The sequence below is a fragment of the Molossus molossus genome, unplaced genomic scaffold, assembly GCF_014108415.1.
Source record: "Molossus molossus isolate mMolMol1 unplaced genomic scaffold, mMolMol1.p scaffold_m16_p_13, whole genome shotgun sequence".
NCBI classification, from domain to species: domain Eukaryota; kingdom Metazoa; phylum Chordata; class Mammalia; order Chiroptera; family Molossidae; genus Molossus; species Molossus molossus.
The window spans coordinates 63,029,745-63,051,402 of NW_023425348.1; the positions used below are offsets into that span (position 1 = coordinate 63,029,745).

At 47.3% G+C, this 21,658-nt stretch overlaps 1 protein-coding gene across 3 annotated transcripts in view; it reads left to right on the plus strand.

Annotated features, from left to right (window-relative positions):
* The first annotated feature begins 1,225 nt into the window (after positions 1-1,225).
* NELL1 (neural EGFL like 1) overlaps positions 1,226-21,658 on the plus strand; it is a 765,989-nt gene continuing 745,556 nt past the window's right edge. For 2 of the 3 annotated variants that reach the window (XM_036258484.1, XM_036258485.1), the window contains exons 1-2: positions 1,318-1,372; positions 8,636-8,764. In XM_036258484.1, coding sequence (XP_036114377.1) covers positions 1,318-1,372; positions 8,636-8,764 — 184 coding nt within the window. Of the gene's footprint in view, positions 1,373-8,635; positions 8,765-21,658 lie in introns of all 3 variants that reach the window. The other variant, XM_036258486.1, reaches the window with a different exon arrangement.

Consider the following 21,658-nt stretch of genomic DNA (forward strand, 5'->3'; position numbering starts at 1 on the left):
GAGCACCAAAGGGGTGTTGTGGGCTCCCAGAGAGTGGCCCAGCGTGAGCAAGCTGGGGAGCTTTAAATCACCTGGGGCTCATCTGGTATCAGAGGTTCTGTCATCTGATGACATGATTCTGCACCTAGTTACAAACAGCACTCCTGGACGGGAGTGAGACAACCTGGGGGACCTTTATTAGGAAGGCCTGTGGCTGGAGGAGGACTTCTCTCTCTGTCCACGCGAAGAAAACAGAGCCCAGCCTTTCTCTTAGGGAATGGAATTGGGATGGGGGAGGGGGGAGGGTCCCAGAGGAACTGTGGGAGAGGCCAAAATGCGACCATGGAAGCAGAATAGGGCTTTTGACAAAACCATCAAGAAAGTCAACCAAGGGAAAAAGAATGATTAGGAATTTCCCCTATGTGGCAGCATTTGCCCTGCAGAACCGGAAGGTTTGCAAACAGGCTCCCCAGACCCGCACCGTAGCTGGCCTGCGCTCCGGGACCTTGTTTCTGCACCGCTGCCTCAGCGCGCTCTCCCTGCCCTCCCCGCGCCCTCCCGGCCCGGGTCAGAAGGCCCGGGGAGAGCGGACAGAAAGTACAGGTCGTGGGCCGGGACTCAGCCAGCAAGCCCCGCTCGTCCCTCCGCGCTCCTCCCTGCCCAGTTGCCCGAGCACATTCCGACTAATTGCTTTCCGGGGAGGGGCTGGGCGCGCTCCGTGGCACCTTCTCGGCCAGGATTCTCCCCGGAAAAAAGCCCCCTCGCGAGGGCTCCGCGGCTCTTCGTCTCTGCCGGGATGAACGGTAGCAACTTCGACAGCCCCCACCGCAGCGCCGAGACAGAGGCGGTGACAGTGGCGAGGCAAGCTCGCCTGGGCGGGAGCGTGTGAACAGAGAGGGCGCCTAGCCCCACCAGATCCTCCCTTTTGGCCGCGGGTCCCGGGACTCCAGCTCCCGAGCTCCGGGTAGTAGCGGTTGCTGCGCCCGCCGCTTCGTGGGCGCAGGAGAACCCGAACCCGGGCAGGGCGGAGCGCAACCTGCTTCAGTGGCCAAGCCCGGAGCTTCACCCCAGCTCCAAGGCGAGCGCAGCCGCAGCGGGGACCGGGGCCGGAGCCCCGCGCGATCGCCGCCCGCCGTGGGGGGGCGGGCTGGGGGCGGGGCGGCCGGGGCCGCCTTCCTGGGCGCGATCCCCGAGCGCAGCACCCGGCGCTGCCGAGCCACCTCCCCCGCCGCCCGCCAGCAAGTTTGGCGGTTCTGAGCTCCGCGCGCCTCGGGATCCAGGCGCATTTCTTTCCTCTTGGCTTCCGCACGCGCCGCTCGGCGGGGACCCTCGGGAGCGATGCCGATGGATGTGATTTTAGTTGTGTGGTTCTGTGTGTGCACCACCAGGACAGGTAAGAATGGCGGGGGCGGTCGGAGGGATACCGGGAAAGGGGGGAGCCCGCCCGCTGTGCCCAGCGCCCACACAAGCGCCGGGAGACCTGGAGCTGACCTCCGCGTTGGTCCGGGAAAGGGCGGTGCGGCATACATAGGTCCCTCAGACCCCTCTGCCCTGCCCGGGTGAAAGGGTGAGAAGTGGGACTCCCACGCTGGAAGATGCCCCCCGAGGAGTGCCCCCTTCCAGGGGGACGCAGCCTCGCGGACGCAGGAGTGAGGGGCGCGGCCGAGGGAGCGCACCCTTCTGCTGCTAGTAACCGGTTTCCGGTGTAAACCCACCGCAGGGCGGGCCCCCGAGCCCCACACCCCACAACTTGAAAGGTGCGCTGAAAACCGCTCTCTCTGCGCCCCGCCGGGCCGAGAAGGGGCAGCCCTGGGAGCCGCACCCGCAGAAGGAGCGCTTCCGGCCGGCGGGCGCTGCCGGAGCCCGTGAGGGCGCGGCGCCGTGCGAGGGCTGCGGGTGAACCCCGGGTTTCCGCGCTCATCCCCTCCTGGCTCTCCCGAGGGAAACACTCTTCAGGAGTATTTTACCCCGCCCCTCTCCCCGGCCCCTGTGCCCGAGGGCTGGAGGTACAATTATTAGGGAATTGGAACTGTGGAGACAATCGGGAGATTTTCTCAAGCTCCACACCAGTTTCCTTTGCTATAATTGCAGGTTGGAGGTTGTGGAGGGAGGTGGGGGGGCTGGCGGCAAAGATAATTGGCGTAATTTTCTTAAGTCACCACTTCGTTCTGCCTCGAGACACGTAGTTGTGAGGACTCCAAACGCATCTCCATCCTTTAGCTTCCACTCGCCTCCCACCCCGACACACCCCTGTCCCCTGAGGTTTGGAGACCGGTTGTCAGCCGCCTTCCCCAGAGGCTAGCAGATGTGGACAGGTGGGGGTGGGGTGGGATGGAGTAGGACCTAGACGAAGTTGGAGCTCTCCGATGGAGGGTGGGGGTATTGTGTGGCAAGTTTTTATTTCTACCCCATCCAGCCTAGGTACGCGCTGCCAGATTTTGAACCCCAGAATTGGTGTGTAGTCATTCCCTGTCCCCCCCCCCCCCGCCCCAACCCGCCCTGCTTTTGCCGCTCTTATTTTCCTTCTCCAGAGGCATAGCCTCCTTCCCAGGCTAGATGGCAAGTTTATCCGGAGAGGGCTGGGGAGAGGGGCCTGGTCTTGGTTGGCTCTAAAGTTCCCTCCGCTTGCCCCCAGGTGCCCCTCTTTGGCAGTTAGCTCGCCAGAGGATGCTGGAGTTGGGTGTCTAGAAGGTTCCCGCTGGCTTTTTCGGTTTTGCCAGGACTGAGCTGGGCAGCAGGCTTCCTTTTGCGTAATGGAGAACGTCGGGTGTGGATTTCTCCACCGACAAAAGGACTCTCCATCCCTTTGCTGTCTGCTCCTCCGATTTCCAGGCTTTGGAGACACCAAGGCTCAGTCTAGCCTAGACTAGTTGCTTGTTGAGTTCAGGCCCATCCCGCTGCGTTAGTATTTTTAAAAACCAAGAACAAATTGGGAAAAATGCGCCCCCCGGAAGATCAGGACGGGGGAGGCTAGTGCAGAGGGTGGGCTCCCAGCCCTGTGCGCGGAGAATCTGGTGCTGGTGGGCATCTTAGGAGGAACCCGAGAGAGAAACTAGGTGGGGAAGGGGCACCATTGGTCATTTCTCATCCTCAAGTGCACATCACCACAGAATATGCCAACTCCTTTGTTCTCATTACTCCTTTGAAAAGTCGGGAAAAGTGCCTCCACGGGGAGTGGACTGTGCCTCCAGACGCACTGCTTGTGGAGATCTTAAGAGCAAGGCCTTCCCCCCTTCTCCACACCAAGCTCCTTCACATCTTGTAAAAATTCTGTTGTAGGGAAGATTCATTCACGTATTTATTCATTCATTCCAAACAGTTGAGTGTCTTGCTGACTATGTGGATTGCTTATGCAAAGAGGAAAGGACTTGGTCCTTGACTTTCAGGAACTTACAGTTTAGCTGAGAATCTAGACAGAGATTGGAAAGCTGTTTTTAAAAAAAAAAATAAATTTATTGGGGTAACATTGGTTAATAAAATTCTATAGGTTTCAGGTATACAATTCTGGTACGTGATCTGTATATAGCACTGTGTACTCACCACACAAAGTCTAGTCTTCTTCCATCACCGTATAGTTGACGCCCTTTACCCTTGCATCCTCCACCCTGCAAAGCATTTTTATTCTTATTCTACAGTTTGATGGGAGAGGGCTGGGAAGGAGGTGGGAGTCTAAGTTTATCTTGAAGGAATGCAGAGGAGGAAGAGTAGGAATGAATTCTGGGGAGGGGTGATTGGTGGTCAGGGAAGGCTTTATTCAGGAGGTGACAAATAAGAGTGTTCTTGAAGTCTTCCTAGGGAGTCTTCCAGGTGGACAAAGTGGGAAAGGCATTCCAGGCAGGGGGTGCACTCTGCGCAGAGACAGGGCGGCACGCCAAGGGAGCACCCTGTGGTTGTGGCAGTTTCTTAGGGAGCCTGGGTGTCCAATGCTACTTGAGCACCAGAGGCCACCTGTTTCTTCTGTAAAAATCATCCGAAGAATCAGAGAGAAGGGCTGGGGTGGTTGTATCTCAATTCTTCCACTGAGAATTTATTTTAGCTCGAGGGGGTCTGATTAGCAGCTTTCTGGGAGCAACCTCTATGATTTTGCCCAGACCATCATTTCTGTATCACACATCCATCCTCCTAGGTAGCAGAGGCTGGTCTGTGATTAGTTTATCAGGATCCAAACAGCTGCTCAGAAAGTTTATTTGTCAAGTGGGACAGTTGTTGTCTGGGCTGTTAACTGTCCAAGATGAAATAAACATGTGGTACATTTAGTGAGCTGCTCAGCTATCCCTGCCTGTTCATGGAAACGAAGAGATGATATCAGGCACATTTTAATTAAAGCAGCGCTGCAGTGCAGTAGCAGTTACATAGGAGAAGATCTAGTGATAGGTGTGACAGGAAGCTGCTTGAATTGCCCATTGTTCGGAGAACTTGTTTTCAGTAAAGTGGAGGCAAGATCGGAGGTGCTGTTCTCCAGTTCTTGTTTTTTTATGGGTGAACAGTAATTCTGGGATTTCCAGGTACGTTACTAATAATGCCACTTTAGAAGGCTAAAATAATAGCAGTTATACCATATTATGTCCACGAGTTTTCTCCTTTTCGAAACACCCATGCTGTTGATTAAGTATGAACTGAACAGAGCTGTGAACAGAGCCCTCAGCCTCTAGTGAGCATGTGAAATATTGGCTGATTGGAACAGGCCTAGAGCATATTCTTCAAGGATATTGCTTTTGGGGTAGTAACGACTTCTGTAGGAGTCCAGGGGCCCAAATTCTATCAGGTGGTTGTGAAATCCTGCTGTAAAATGACATCTTGGAACATCTCTCCAGCATCCTATTCCTCTGCATGGACCAGGGGAAAACAGTTGCCATCGTGGACAGTGAGCCAGATTAGACTTGAAGTGAGCCAGACCCAGGAGGATTTGTTTGGGAGCTTAGGCCTGTTACCCTGAGTGGGTTCTGGCCCTGAGTGCTCCCTGGGCAGGGCTGACGATTGGCCAGCAGCAGCAGCAGCAGCAGCAGCAGCAGCAGCAGGTGTCCTGGGAGATTAGGATGGAGTTTCCGAAGCCCAGAGTCAGGTCCCAAGTGCCTCTGCAACATCCACACTCTGCCTTCGAGGTTTCAAAAAATATTTCTTCTGCAGAAGCTTTTTTATCCCGCTTAATTCCAATTCTTAGCTTCAGCCATTTGTAGAGCAGTTATGGCCCAAGTGGAAAACTTTAATAGAGTTTCCTCAGAAAGGGCAGCAGCTCCATGCTTGGACAAGAAGCAGCAACATTAAAAGAAAAGAATTATTTTTAATGGATCCAACGCTCGTACTGCGAAAGGTTCAGGAGAGGCCGTGTGAACGCTGTCTTATCAATACCTTCCCTGATTCCCCAGGCGGCGTGCAGCGTGCTGTCTTTTAGTACAGGCTGCTGTTGGCACGAGGTCTTTTCATCCTGAGGGGGACCAATTAAAGGGAGAGGAGAAAACTGCATCGGGAAGCTTTCTCCGGTTCTGTTTTTGTGGGATGTTTTCATGATAAGCGCAATACAATTATCTAAAGGCCAGGGAAGCCCTTTCACTTACGGGTTGGAGGAGGAGGAGTGAATATAGATTTAATGTATAGATTTCACAAAGTGGGTCATCAGTCCCTGCATGTCAGCTAGTGCCACAGTAATGTCCATAACAAGCTACCAAAAACTCAGAATAACATGTATTTTGGTACACGTGTCTGTAGGTTGCTTTGCTGTTGGCTGATCAAGGCCCGGTTTGGCTGGGCGTGGTTCCAAACTCAGGTAGGCTGTCTGCTCCACCTGTCTCGTGTCTCTGGACCAGTGGGCCAGCAGGGCCATGTTTTCTCATCATGGTGCAGGGGTACAAGAGAACATCCATGCCTCTGCTTGTGTGACATCACCAATATCCTAATGGCCAAGCTCAAAGTCAAGGGATGGGGACTTCACTCCCACTCTTGTGGAGGGAACTGCAAACCACACAGCCGAGGGCATGGATATAAGAGGGGTAAAGATTTGAAGCCAAGAATTCAGTTAACCAAGGTCCTTTTAGAAGATTTCCCGGGCCTGAATGCCATCCCATCCTCTCGTGGTTCCCCCAGATATGCATATTTCTCTGAGGTCATTGTACCCAAAGCAGTGATTGTGCATCAACTTATCAGTTACATAAATTGGTTCCCAAATTCAGGGCCTTCTATGCCAGGCCCTGTGCAAGGCACCGGGGCTACAGGGATGCTTCCTTCCTCTCTTGTCCAGCTAAGGGTCCATCCCCAGACCGCTTTCCAGGTTCCTGTCCAGAGAAACACCAGCATGGAGGTCCTCTGAGATCACTCTTGATTTAATTTCTGCCTTACAGGCGTGGAACACTCCAGATCAAACTGAAATATTGGTTCCTTTCTGACTTTCTCAAGGAGATCACAGAACTGCTGGTAACTGAGCATACTTGGAGGAAAACATCACCAGTCTCAACGAGAGGCACAGGCTGCCATGGCTTGGGCTGGCGGACGCCCGTGTAGCTCAGTGCTTCTTTGCACAGAGTCGGTACTCAGTCTTTGTGAACTGAATCTGTGGGGGATGAGCATTTCCAGGCAGGATGGAAACTTCATGAGATCACAATGTAAATCAGAGCATATCCCACTCCTCTGCCTCTGAAATACACACTTTGAAGCCCTCCAATGACACCCCATTGCCGTGAGAACATGACCTGTCTCCTTGCTCATTTTCTACCACTCTCCCTCCCCCAGCCCACTCTATCCAGCCACACTAGCTTTTTCCTGTTCCTCGAACATGCTGACTTTGTTCCTAGTCTAAAGCTGGAGCGCTTTCCCCCCAGACTGCCCATTGCTGGTTCCTTCTCGTCATGTGGGGTTTGGTTCAGAAGAACCTTCCCTGACCATCTTTTCTAAAGCCCCATGGAAATTGCTTTCTCTTTCATCGCTTTGTTGCATTTCCTGCATAGCACTTACTGCTATCTCAGATGATATTGTTTGTTAGTTTATTTTTGCCCTCTCCTCGCTTTCTGCCCCAGGAATGCGTGTTTAGCAAGGGCATCTCCAGGGCTTAGCAATGAGTGTGTTATACAGTAAGCCTCAGTAATGCCTGTTGGAAAAATATTGAATGAGGGAACAAATGCAAGACGAATGGATGAATGGAAGGAAGAGTTATCTTTGGGTAAACTCGTTTCATAACTGCTGCATTTGCAAGGGAAAACCTTTACTCTTTAGTGCAGAGGACAAGGGAAGCCTGACAGACTGAGAAAGCAGTTATATGCACTGTGTCTTTAATTTAACCCCTGGTCTGCCTTGGCAGGGACAGGCTTCAGCTCCAAAGAGCCTTGGTTGCCCCACCCTCCTATGACAGAAGCCCGGATTAGTGCAGCAGCCTCTATTTCCTCCCAGGAAGAGTAAGAAGGGGTAGATTTCATTCCTAGATCTAGAGGAAGGGAGGACAGATGAGGTTGTAATAGCTCATGATGTCCTGAAGAATGTTCACTCAGTCTCTCTGGGACAAATTGGGCTCAAGCTCTCCAGATCTTGCCTCAGCAACTGCATTACCATTAGACAAAAGTTGACAGCTGTTGCTGATTAAAACATTCCCAACTGTGCCAGCAGAATTGCACTGTTGAGATGCTAAGTGTAGATAGACACAGCCTTAATGAATGGCTTAAACACAGTCCCTTAGAGTGAGCTGTGACCTTATTAATATATATAATTGGAAGTCCCTTTGCAGCCATGAGTGTCTGCAGACCCCTGACCCCCCTCCCCTCCCCCGGAGATGGTTCTGAGACAACCTTAGAGATTTGCCATTTCTTAGCCTGGGCAATAGGGGACTCAGGGCCATGTTTCTCTGCGCTAAGGTTCTCCAACTGGAGTAGTCAGAGTGTCTGACTCTCTGTTCCGGAGTCCTGTGGATGGAAATGTACGTTCGTCGTTACAGGGATTCTCTTTTTGGCCAGTTCCTCTGCCATGCTTCTCCACTGGGGACAGGATCTCTGTCCATTGCCTTCCTCTTTGCCACAGGTGGTGATGAACAGGGTGCTCCAGGAGGAGGTCTTCACTGGCGATGGGTGTCAGATTCCGCTGCTGCCGCAGTCTCTGAAGCCAGACCTTCAGGACAGCCGTGCTGTACCCACAGTCCCCAGACCCGAGAAAGCTCGGAAACCCAACTTTCTTCATAACTCTTCTGACAGCAGAACCTCCCCTGAGCTGAACTCATGTGGTGGCAGAAACTTGACCTCAATAGATATGAGGTTATTTAGACTCTCTGTTTAGCCAGTTAGAGGAAAACGTCATACTTTTTGCCCTGGAAACCCTGTATTTGATTATGGGCACTGATTCAGACTTTGCTGAAAGTGTTACGTACAATGCAGTATTACATCCCCTTTCTAACATATGATACATTGTGAATCTGAAATGCAGTAGGTTCTGAGGGTTTAGGACAAGGGATTATCAATCTGTAATGAATGGGGGGTGGGGATGGGATAAGGGACAAAGAAGTATAATGTCAGGGGGAATGGAGCAGAGTTGCCTTCCTTTTCCGCCCAGCAAGAGAGCATCCCCAAGCAGACACCACTGGCTTCCTCGTGTTCCCGGCCAGGCCTGGCTTCTCTGACGTCTGTTCCATGTTACTGCCAGCAGTCTGCGTTTTAAGTCAAGACAGCTTTTTTTTCCTTTTCAGTGCTGGGCTCTGGGATGGACCTCGACCTTCAGATGGATATTATCACCGAGCTTGACCTCGTGAACACGACCCTTGGCGTCACGAAGGTGTCCGGACTGCACAATGCCAGCAAAGCGCTTTTATTTCAAGGTAAAGGCCGTTCTTCCTTTGCAGGGCAGAGCTTGGGGAGGGGGTCTGCCCGGGGAGTGCGCATCTAACATCTGTTTGCTGGCAGATCATCTCTGCGATTTCTCTTGTATTCTTGTCATAGGAATATTCAGAAATGCTGAAGGTGTTCAGATATTCGGGGAGGGGGTGGTGTTCTGATGGTACGAGGGGGCACTAAAGGACGTGGTGGTGAAATATTTGGTTTGCAGTGAAATATTTCTCTGGTGATTTTGGTGTGGATGTAAAGTGGAATGAAGTTGCAAAGTCCTTGAAAGCCATGAGCCAGCTGTGTTATTCTTACAAGATACTTTTAAAATTATATTACCTACAACAGCACCTATTCCTGTATCTCTCATCTAATGGATAGATCATGAGCGCAGAGGGTGATCTGTCCTCCTAGGGGTGCAGCTTGGTCGGTTCGTCCCACTAAGTTTGACTGCATTTCATTAAACCATCCAACAAGCATTCAAAGGCAGCATCACGTGCTTCGCAAATGCCTGGGCTCTGGAGCCCGACTGCCTGGGGTCAGATTCCTACCCCTCCACTTATTGGCTTTGAGACTTTGGGCAATTACTTAGCCTGACTCTGTCTGAGTCCTCATCTGAAATAATCGTAATGCCTCATGGGGCTGTTGCAAGGAGCGAATCCAGTGACGTGGTAGAACAGTGCCTGGTCCATAGGAAACCCTCAGTAAGTACTGGCTGTTATCAGGAACTCCTGCTGTGTACAGCATCGTGATAACAGTGGGGTTACCAGGAAGAGTAGATAAGATAGGTGCAGCCACTGCTCTGGAATATAGTGAGGAAAACAGTCATTACACAAGGGATGGTTTATCCCACTGGTTATCCTTAACATGCGGAGATGTAAAGGCTGTCAAAGGGCAGTGGCAGTCAGATCTGATTTAACGGGTGGGGAGGTGGTAGTGGCCAGGGAAAGGCTACTCTGAAAAAGGGCTGCGCCAATTGAGACATGAAATAGGGACGAAGGCCTGGTGTGGGAAGGGGTGGGGCTCAGAGCATCGTGGGGAGAGGAAGTAGGGGGTATGAAGGTCTTAAGGCAGAAAGCCCAGTAGCTTGGCTGAAGGGGGTTGAGTGGCTGGAGAGGTCGGCAGGGGCTAGGTTACACTAGACCCTGTGGGCAGGTCTGGTGTTTAGCTGGTAGCCTTGGGTTTGCAGGCATTGATGATTTATGGCCAGTGTCCATTCGATAGGTGGCAGGGGGGTACTTGGTTTTAACTGTTGTAAATGTCACCCCGGCCTGGAGGCCAAGTTGGTGGTTTTGTACTTGACTCTCAGAGCAGTGGGGGCTTTGTGGGGGCCGAGGCAGGGGGTGACCTGATCACAGGTCGTAGTCAGGCAGCCGGGTATTCCTCCGTGGAAATGCCTGGCAGGGTCTTTTTTTTTTAGAGTGAGTAAACCAGCCCCAAGGGATGAGATTTACATAATAACTTAAGCCTACATTTATTATATGACGATACACAAGAAGACTCCAGATAATGTTCATTTCCACTTAATCTTACTACGAAATTGAAGCATGTAAGCTGGGCATGGTTAAGAGAGTACAGACTGGATTTCTCTTCACTTTACTTTGGGCAAGATCTGCTCAGTTCTTGTTGAGGGACCCCTGCATTCTTGACCAGGACAGAGTTGCTGACACCTGCTGTGGAAGCCTGGATGACCGTCAGCTTCATGAGGGCAGGGGTCATGCCTACCTAGATATCCCTCCGTCTCCAGGGCCACACACTGTGCAAGGCGCATAGTGGTGATCAATAAACATTCTGAGTTGAATTAAAATGTCTTCTTTCCATAATACAATTAACTACAAAATGAAGGAAAAATGTCTTCTGTCCAGTGTGCTCTGTAAAAGGGTATTTTGCCTGCTTTACTCACTATTCATTCACTCATTTATTTATTCCACAAGTGTGCTTCCTGGGCTAGAACCGCTCTCTAGTTTGTGTGTCTCTGCTTTGGAAGCGGCCTGGGACGTCTGCCAGGCTCCAGCCGCAGGGAGGGATTTCCCTCATCAGGACCGTGTGATAACATTGTGCCTGCCTGGATAAGCCAGGGGATCTCTCCAGCTCAGGATGGGTGCCTTAATCCCATTGGTCAAAGTCCCTTTTTGCCATGTAAGGAAACATATTCATAGGTTCCAGTAGCGAGGACATGGATATCTTTAGGGAGTCATTATTTTGTTTATCACAAAGTCTGCCCCCCCAATTCATATCTGTTGCATCCCAATATCTCCAAAAGTCTCAACTCATTATGACAGTAAGTCAAAACCAGACCACACCTTTAACACTGTGCTTGGAGATCTCCTTAGCCAAGTGTCCAAATTTATTGTTTACAACAGCGGTTCTCAACCTGTGGGCCGCGACCCCTTTGGGAGTCAAACGACCCTTTCACAGGGATCGCCTGAGATGATCGGAAAACACATATTTCTGATGGCGATTCATAACAGTAGCAAAATTACAGTTATGAAGTAGCAACGAAAATAATTTTATGGTTGAGGGTCACCACAACATGAGGAACTGTACTAAAGGGTCGCGGCATTAGGAAGGCTGAGAACCACTGGTTTGCCAGTTTTGCTTCCCACAGAAGTACAGGACACAATTTGGCTGAGATTTCTGCCACCACTTAACCAGGATCCCACGCCTTCCGGTTTCCAGTTCCCATAACATGTTCCTCATTTCCTTTTTAGCTTTCATAGGCAATGGATTTTTTTTACAAGCAGTAATTTTAATATACATATTTCTAAGAGCCTGTTCACAATGATTTAAATGTTCTCTAAGATGACAGAGGTCTTTATTTTAAACCATGCTCTTTGCTTCATTCTCAGTCCTCACTTAGCATTCCGGTTTTCTTTTTTATCCTCACCCGAGGACATTTTCCCATTTTTTATTCAGATAAAGCGGGAAGGAGAGAGAGGAAGAGAGAGAAACATCGATGTGAAAGGGACACATCGAGTGGCCGCCACCCACACGACCCAACTAGGGCCGGGAACAAACTGCAGCCAAGGTACATGCCCCTAGCGGGAACCGAACCCAGGTCTCTGTGGACCACAGGCTGATGCTCTAACCGCTGAGCCAAACTGGCCAGGGCAGCATTCCGGTTTTCTACTAACAGTGTGTTCAAGGCAACCTAGGCTTTGTCTACTATGGTCCGCAACATTTTGTCAGTCTGATTACTCCTCGAAGCCACCTCCACATGTTTAGTTATTTGTTACTGCTGTACCCCACTTCCAGGCACCAAGCTCTGTATGAGCTTCCTATTGTTGCTGTAACAAATGACCACGAATTAGTGGCTTCAAACAACACATACTTATGCTCTTACAGTTCTGGGGGTCAGAAGTCGGAGAAGGGCTCCAGGGGGCCGAAAGCAACGTGTTGGCCACGCTGTGTGCCCTCTGGGGCCTCTGTGGGATAACCAGTTTACTGCCTGTTTTCAGCGTCCAGAGGCTGCCACACTCCATGGCTCCTGGCTATAGCTGCCCAGCCTCCTTTTCTGTTGTCAGGTTGTTTTCTCTGATACTGACTCTTCTGCCTCCTTTTCTTTCCTTATGAGGACCCTTGCAATTATATTGGGCCCACCCAGGGTAATCTCCTCATCTCAAGATCTACAACTTAAAAAAAAATTTAAATCCTCACCTGAGGATGCTTTTCCTTCCATTTTCAGACAGAGGGGGTAGGAGGGAGGGAGAGAGAGAGAGGGAGAGAGAGAGAGAGAGAGAGAGAGAGAGAGAGAGAGAGACAGACAGAGAGAAACATCAGTGTGAAAGAGGCACACCCATTGGTTGCCTCCTGCATGACCCCAACCAGGGCCAGGGAACAAACCCGCAACCGAGGTATGTGCTCTTGACCAGAATCGAACCTGAGACTCTTCACTCTGCAGGCCGACGCTTCAGCTGCTGAGCCAAACCAGCCAGGGCAAGATCTACAACTTAATTACATCGGCAAAGTATTTTTCCTGCCTATGTATGCTAGCATATTTACAGATTCTCAGGCTTAGGATGTGGACATTTATTTTTATTGGGGGTACCTAATTGTGTCTACCACAGGACAGCTACCCACTGTTAGCAGAAATGTGAACACTGTGATGTTTCCAGTGTATTCCAAATAAGTCCTACCCTTTGGTCTGTGGGTTGAAGCTCTAACTGCTGAGCCAAAGTGGCCAGGGCGCCACCCCTCTGCTTTTAAGACTTTCTCTTTATCACTGACTCTGAGCAATTTGATTACAATGTATGTATCTTGGTGTGGTTTTCTTCATGTTCTTTCTTTTTTTTTTTCTTTATTGATTTTTAGAGAGAGAGGAAGGGAGAGGGAGAGGTAGAAATATTGATGAGAGAGTATCCATTGGCCGCCTCCTGCATGCCCCCCACTGGGGATCGGGCCCACAACTTGGGCATGTGTCCTGACCAGGAATGGAACCGGCTACCTCTTGATGCACAGGTCGACACTCAACCACTGAGCCATACTGGCTGGGCTTTTCATGTTTCTCGTATGTGGGCTCTGTTGAGCTTCATCAGATTTAGAAAACAAATTGGCCATTATATCTTCAAGATTTTTTTGTCTCCATCCTTCTTCTTTGGGAACTCCAATTACATATATCTCAGATTGCTCGAAGTTGTTCCACAGCTCAGTGATACTTGGGTTCATTTCGAAAATTATTATTTTCCTTTCTCCCTATTATTTTTTATAGTTTCTATTGCTTTGTCTTCAAGATCACTGAACTTTTCTTGGGTATTGCCTATTGTTGGTATCATTCAGTGATTTAAAAAAAAATCTCATATATCCTTGTTTCATTTCTGTAAGTTTACTTTTGACTCTTAAAATTTTTTTTCCCATGTTTCCATCAACTCTTTGAATAAACGAAATACAGTTACAATCATTGTTTTAATGTCCTTGACAGCTAATTCTAATATTTGTATTGAATGCTGGGTCAATTCTGATTAATTACTTTTCTCCCCATATTGCTTTTTTTTTACTTCATGCCTGATAATTTTCAACTGAATGCCAGACATTGTGAATTTTACCTTGTTTGGTGCTATATATTTTTGTATTCTTATAAGTGTTACTGAGTTTTGTTCTAGGACACACTTAAGTGACTGGAAAACGATTTAATCTTTTTGGGTCCTACTTTAAAGATTTCTTAGATGACCCGGGGCACTGCTCATGCTAATGGCTAGAGCAGAGCCATTTATTTTCTGTCCTCTCTGCCTAAACCCCATGAATCATGAGATTTTCTAGTTTAATTTGTGGGAATAGTACTATTCTCAGTCCTGAATATATGCTGGGCGCTGCTACCTTTTGGATGGAGGTTCTTTGTTCTTGGGGAGTTTTCTCACATCCTTGCACTGATCAGTACTCCACTGAGTACTGACTATGAGAGAGCTCCAAATTTTGTTCTCTGTGCTGTTGTTTCCTCTTATGAACTGTTCTGTGAAATCCTGATGCCTTGGTCTCCCCAGATTCCCAGCTTCCTCACTTCAACTTAGGGAGGCTGCTGGGCACTACCTGAATTCCTTCCCCCCGTGCCACAGCCGGGAACTCTGTCAGATCAGTAAGCTTGGGTCATTGTAAGGCTCATCCCTTTTGTTTTCCACCTCTCGGAGCTCACTGCCCTTCACTGACTGATACCCAGGGTCTCGAAAAGTGCTCTCTCATTGAATATTCATTTTAAATTTAAATTCAAATTAATTCAAGTTAAAATTTATTTCCTCAGCCACGCTCGTCATATTTCAAATGCTCAATTGACATATGTGGCTAGGGGTTACTGCAGTGGCCAGTGCAGGTCTAGAGTCTCACAGATTTTATTGTTTTACCATCGCTCAGTTAGTATGGGCAGCCTACAAAATCCTGTCTTTCAATGTGAATACAGGCTAATCACTAGCGAGCTACCTAAGCTCTTTACCTCCATTTACTCATTGATAAAATGGGGTAATAATAGTACCTACTATATATGGTTATAGTGAGGATGAAACAAATTAATACATATAAAGTGCTACAATAGTACTAACTCCAACCCTAACTCATTAAATGGGAGTCTATACATTTTTAAGTGACAGGGTATAACTTTGGCCTTTTTCTCCTTTGTGTATCAGCTGTCTTGTGTGTTGGTAATGTCAGATTTTAATCTGCAGAGATAGATTGGAATAGTGGGAAAAGCAGAGAGTTGGAGAGTGGCCAGAGGATTAGGGCTCAGTCCTTTATGTGTATTAATTTATTTCATAGTCACTACAACCATATATGCTAACCACTATTATTGCTCCCTTTTATCAATGGGTAAATGAAAATAGCAGAGGGAGTACTTAGGATTTTCAGAGGCTATGTCTCTTAATGTCTTCAAGCATCAATTTTCTCATCTGGAAATGGGAAGAATATGCAGACTGATTACAAGAACTAAACGATACTGAATGAGAAAGCACTCTGAGAAGTATAAAGTGTAGCCCGGCTGGTGTGGCTCAGTGGTTGAGCAGCCATCGACCCATGCACCAAGAGGTCTCCGGTTCGATTCCTGGTCAGGGCACATGCCCAGGTTATGGGCCAAATTCCCAGGGGGTATGCAGGAGGCAGCCAATTGATGTTCTCTCTCATCAATGTTTCTATCTCTCTCTCCCTCTACCTTCCTCACTCTCTAAAATCAATAAAGAAAAAAAAATTTTTAAGTATAAAGTGTAAAAATGAATTTATCATTCTTTCCTTCATTAATTTTTTTCTTTTCATATTTCACCATCCTAAGTCCATATATTGAGGGAGTGAAAATCTTTATTTCAATGGTAGCTTATTAATAACATTGATATATTTAAGTAAATTAAAGCTCACTTAACTGGAAACACTCCTATAACCCAAACTCCAAAGTCTGATAGAATTTACTTTGGGGCTAGCCAGCTTTTTTTTTAATCCTCACCTGAGGACATTTTTTTTCCATTTTTTGTTCAGATAGAATGGGAGGGAGAAGGAGGGGGGGAGAGAGAGAGAGAGAGAGAGAGAAAGAGAGAGAGAGAGAGAGAGAGAGACATCGACGTGAAAGGGACATCAAAGAAACATCGACATGAAAGGGACACATCAAGTGGCTGCCACCCGCACGACCAAACAGGGCCAGGGACAAACCGCAACTGAGGTACGCACCATTAGCGAGAACTGAACCCAGGTCTCTCTGGACCGCAGGCCAATGCTCTAACCGCTGAGCCAAACTGGCTAGGGCAAGGCTAGCCAGCTTTTTAAGGTTGTCTTTGTTATTGCTGTCCTTGTATAGTGCATAAAATTAAATAAGATTTTATTCTCTTCTCGCCTGAATCAAATTATGTTTTATTAAGGATTGGGGGTGAGGGCAGGGAGAATGAATCTATGTTTAAGACTGGTATCCATCTTTTCAAAGCTAAAAAAAACACCCTAAATACCAGTATTAAAGTTTTAAAAAAAATCATCTGTACACTGTATTGTGTGTTCACCATCCCAGGTCAGGTCTCTGGCCATCACCGTTTACCCCCACTATACCCTCCTCCCCCTCCCCCTCCCCCACCTCCTTCTCCCAGCAATCACCACACTGTTGTTTGTGTCCATGAGTTTTTTCTCCTCAATTCCTCTACCCCCTGATCTAGCTCTCCTCCACCGCCCCCTCGCCCCCCACAGCTGTCAGCCTGCTCTCTATCTTTGAGTCTGTCTCTCCAGCATTAGAGTTTTAAAATCATTTTGGGATACCTCTGCTTGCCTTGACTGGCACTCAGAAGATCTGAGGGTTTGGAACTGTCCTTCCTGACTGACAGTGCCTTAGCGTCAAGTAGCTGGGAGGATGTGTCTGTCCACTGGAGTTTCGTTTCTAAGGGTGAATTAGGATATGCATGAGTGCAAATTCTTTGTGTTGATTTTTTTTTTTTTGGTCTTTCAGGAAGTGCTACTTTTTTAGGAGTTTCTAAAGAAAAAAAAGAGTATCTTTCAAGTAACTTGTTTAATGTGACAAGACAGATCAAAGGCTAATGTGGGACACTTTCAGGGGAAGACTGAGACTTTCAGCACCTGTTTGCATTCTAGGCTGTTATGCTAGATGTTATGCTAGTCACAGGTGAAGAAAGCAAGGATCTTGGCCTCAGTGAGGTTACAGTCTAGAAGGGCAGACACTGTGAGCCCTCAGATACTCCACGTGGAGGAGAATAGAACTGGCTTGCAGTGGGGTGTGGATGAAGTCCTGAGTCTGTTGGAGAGAAATCTCTTCTCACTGGATAACCCGGGGAAAGCTCCTTGAGGGAGGAGGCAACTGAACCAGGCCTTGAAAGATGAACAGGAATCAAATACGTGGTTTCTGTTGCATAGGAGCATTGCCCGTGTGGAATCATTTCCATAAAACGGTGCTTGAAGCTTGAGCTATTGCTCTTAATGCTTCGAAACTTTGAGTAAGATGGAGCTACCCAAAGGGTTTGTGTAATGCTGATCTTCCAGATTTCCGCCACCCACGATCGCCCAAGTCTGAATTGTTTTTTCTGTTGATTGGATGCGCTTCGTCTCTAATTACCTCTGGGAGCATTTATGAGTCAACCTCACTTTGAGTGGAGTGATTTAGTATAACTTTGCATTTAATCAATTAGTGGAGTGATTCAATTCACATACCAGCATCTCCCAAATATAGGTACTTTTGCTCTTGCCAAAATAAAACTCGAGCAGGCTGCCCTGCGTGGAGTGGGCTTTCAAGTCCCTCTCGGGGGCAGATTAACACCTGCGCTGGCATATTTTGGAAAATCATTAGATGGTTATGTGACTAAGAGTATATCCTAGAGCAAATAAACTCTGTATCTATTTCCCAAATTTGAGCACTTCTAACATCTGCACCGAGTCTGTTTTCTCAGTCCTCCTTCTCCCACTAGATAGCTCAGTAAGGGAGGCAGAGGTGGAGAGAGCCTGCAGAGACTGCAAGAAGATAGGAATTCTCTTAGAAATTCTGTTAGGTGTACGAGCCAATTGCATAGGAACGCACTGCTCGTGGGCAAGTCACTTAACGTCTTGGAATGTGTTTCCTCTTCAGACATTGGGTAATAATGTAAATGTCCACGATACAAGATATGTTGAAGGGTTAATTTTGATAATATATATTCATTGTAAGCAATAACAAAGAAATTAAAATGTTAATCAATATTATTAAGAGTATTTATTCAGAGAGCACACATATGTTTTCCCATTAGATAATATTTAGTGGGTACCTACTATGTGCTGGGCCCTCTTTCCAGCACAAGGAATATAGCAGTGAGCAAATCGAAGTCTGGCCCTTAAGGAGAAACAGACAAAGCAAATACGTGTAAAGTTAGTTCAGATTACTTTGAACAATTTATATATTATACATTCAGGAAAATATTTGTTTCACGTTTTCTTAAGGAGTATATACTTGCAATACCTGGCCACACTTAATTCCTAATGAAAATAGATAACTGTGGCCTGCAATGGATTAAAAAAAAGAGATGGATGAGCCCAACCCTTAAAATGTACTTGCCTTTTAATTTGTCCACCAACACTCCTATCTATGTACTATTTTCATGCCCACTGTGCAGATGAGGAAATCCGAGAGCCGGGGAGTTTTAGTCACTCACACTGTCTGCAGTGGCAGACGTAGCATTTGAACTCAGGACTCTATACCTGCAGAAGAGTCTGTCTTTGTCCCACTCCACCTCCTGGTGGTTTTTCTAATTCAGGACAGTGGGGCCCAGCCAGTGTGGCTCAGTGGTTGAGCATCAACCCATGCACCAAGAGGTCGCCGGTTTGATTCCCGGTCAGGGCATGTGCCCAGATTGTGGGCCAAACCCCCAGGGGGGACACAGGAGGTGGCCAGTCGATGTTCTCTCTCATCGATGTTTCTGTCTCTCTCTCCCTTTCCCTTCCCCTCTCTCTAAAAATCAATAAAGAAAAAAAATTTTTTAAAAGTAATTCAGGACAGTGGGAATGAGGAAATATGAGCAATGTGATAAAGATGTACCTTCTCTTAAGAGAAACCAAAGGACATCTGGCAGAATAACTCTTGGCAGGTATTTTAAATCAACCAGGACAGATGGTGTCTTGTCAGATGGTGAATTCCACTTAATAGAATTTTATGATTCTTTCTCTTGGAGGGGCTTGCAGAATACCTGTGGATGAGAATCTGGTAATCTGTTTGGCTGCCTAAAGGGAACCAGCCAGAAAATCAGAATTAACACATGGGGCTACACTTTAATGTGTATCCATTTGAAAGGGAGTCTCTGTGACCAGCTGACCAGGGTTTTTAGAGAGAGCGTTGTGGGACAATTAGGTCTGCATTGATTGTGATGCTCTTTGATGAATGCCATGCTTCTTAATTGGGATTTATTTTAACATATAGGGAGTAAATTATTTTCAGTGGGGACATATCTCCAAAACTATACTGTAAATGAGTAGAATAATATGATTTGATGTGCAAATATTTTATTTAAATATAACTTTTCATGGATGCAACCAGTGCATTTTGGTGGAGCCAAGATGTGCCAATAAGCAAGGCTGGCCCAGCCCTCATGCCTACAGTGTGTTAACAAACGAGGTGCACAGACCACCTGGCAGTGTGGGGTTGCAGATGGGCATGGAGCCACGCGCCCGGGGACCAGGTTCTAGCTCCGCTCTTTCACTGTTGACTTTGGGGTATATTACTTCACTTCTCTGGGCCTCAGGTCTTTAAAGTAAAAGAGTTTTTTTAGCTTGACAAGGACATTGCTTTGCAAAACAAAAGGCAAATATGGACAAACGTAGTGGATTATAGAAGCAACAACACTGTGGCTGTTCCCCAGAACCAACAGATGTTGATATTGTGTCATATTTGCTTAGAACCTTAAAAACATTTCAGAATAAGGTGAAGGCCCCATGTTTCCTCCCAGTTCCTCTCTTCTCTCAGCCTCTCTAGAGGCCATCACTAACATGCCCGATGAACATTCAGTTCATGTGCACGTGTGTGTGTGCACTTACATATCACCACATGTATATATCTATATGTGTGCATCTGGAAGATATATAATAGAGTGGGCATATGTATAGTGGCTAAATTTGCAGCCTTTGGGGCCAAACTGCCTGGATTCCGATCCCAGCTCTGACTCTTGCTGGCTGTGTAACCCTGGGCAAGTTCTTGAACCTCTCATTTTTCCCGTGTGTGATATGGAGATAATATATCATCTGTCTCATAGGACTGTTCTCTGGATTAAGTCAGTTGATTCATATATTGTATTGCCAGTGTATTATTGGAAATACGGTAAACATTCAGTTCATATTAGCTGTTGCCTTGCATGGTTTTAAAAATATATATAAATGGCATCATACAGTATGGATCTTTCTGAAACATAGCATTTTACTCACCATTATTTCTCTGAGGACATAGAGATCTAGTTCATTACTTTGAACGGCCGCGTAACACCACACTGTATTCATCCATTTGCCTATTTTCTGTTGTTGTTAATCCTCACCCAAGGATATTTTTTTCATTGATTTTTTTTTTTTAGAGAGAATGGAAGGAAGGGAGGGAGGGAAAGAGGAGGGGCGCGTGCGAGAGAGAGAGAGAGAGAGAGAGATCAATGTGAGAGAGAGAGAAACATCAGTGTGAGAGAGACACATCAGTTGGTTGCCTCCCACATGTACCCTGACCGGAATCAGGGATTGAACCTGCAACCCAGGTATCTGTCCTTGACCAGGAATCTAACCCACAGCCCTTTGGTGAGCAGGCCAGCACTGTAACCATTGAGCCACACCAGCCAGGGCCATTTGCCTATTGATGGAAACTTGGCTTGGTTCAATTTATGACATCGTTTTCTCTGTTCACATACCTGCTCATCTGTCCTTATCCCTAACGACGTTTGCTCTCTGAACATGATGATTCACGTGTGATCTGATCTGAACACAGCAGTGCGTCCCCTCCGTGTCCAGGTCCCTGTGTTTCTGTGGCTGCAGCCCCACCACAGAATTAATTCATAATAACCTACTGTGGACCAAGATCCCACAGAGGTTTGTTTGTATGTTGTTTTTACATATTACTGCTAAGCCCCGACTTCTCCCTTCTTTTTTTAATCTCATACAATCTTTTTTTTTTTGTACCCACGTTTATGTCCTTATGTTCATTACCATTAAATTTCATTACTATCTATAAAGGGAGAGGGTTGGATTAAATCGCCAAGGTCACTTGCAGCTCTTAAAAAGGAAATTGGTTATTTCAGAATAGCATTGTGCGATGGAAGTTCTGTGATGAAGGGACTGCTCCATGGCGACACCGTCCAGTGCTGTCCCCACTAGCCTCGTGCGACCTAGCGCTTGAATTATAGCTCGTGTGACCGAGAGGCTGCATTCGAAATTTTATTTAATTTTAAGTATTTTAAGTTTAAATATAAGTAGCCGCGTGTGACTAATGGCCACTCTAATGGACAGAGCAGTTCCGGAGAAAACAGGCCGGAATTTTAAAACGTGAAGCTGTATGCATAATACGTCGGAGGAAGCCAATAAGGGTGTAGAATGGTCTGTTCATGGCCAGGATTCCCTCACCCAGTGTTATTTATTTATTTTTCTTTTATTCATTTAATAGTCTTTTTTTTAAACATTTTTTTTTCTCTCTCGCTGAGAGTCCCCAGCGTCATACGAGGTGCCAGAGACCCAGCTGTGCAGAAGGCAGTCGTGGTCCTGCTCCCAAGGGGCTTCCTACCCGGCGTCAGGGCCCCAGCTCTGCTTTCATATGAGAGTCGTCTAGGAAACTTTAAACGTTGTGATGCTGAAGCCCCGCCTTTTGGGCTCAAGGTTAATTGCATCTAATGTGGGGTCCACATTAGACTAGGACAGTCCTGTAAAAACTTTACTGGTGACTCTAATGGACAGTTGGTGTTAAGAATCTGAGGTAGGGGAAAGAAATGCTTTCTTTTTTT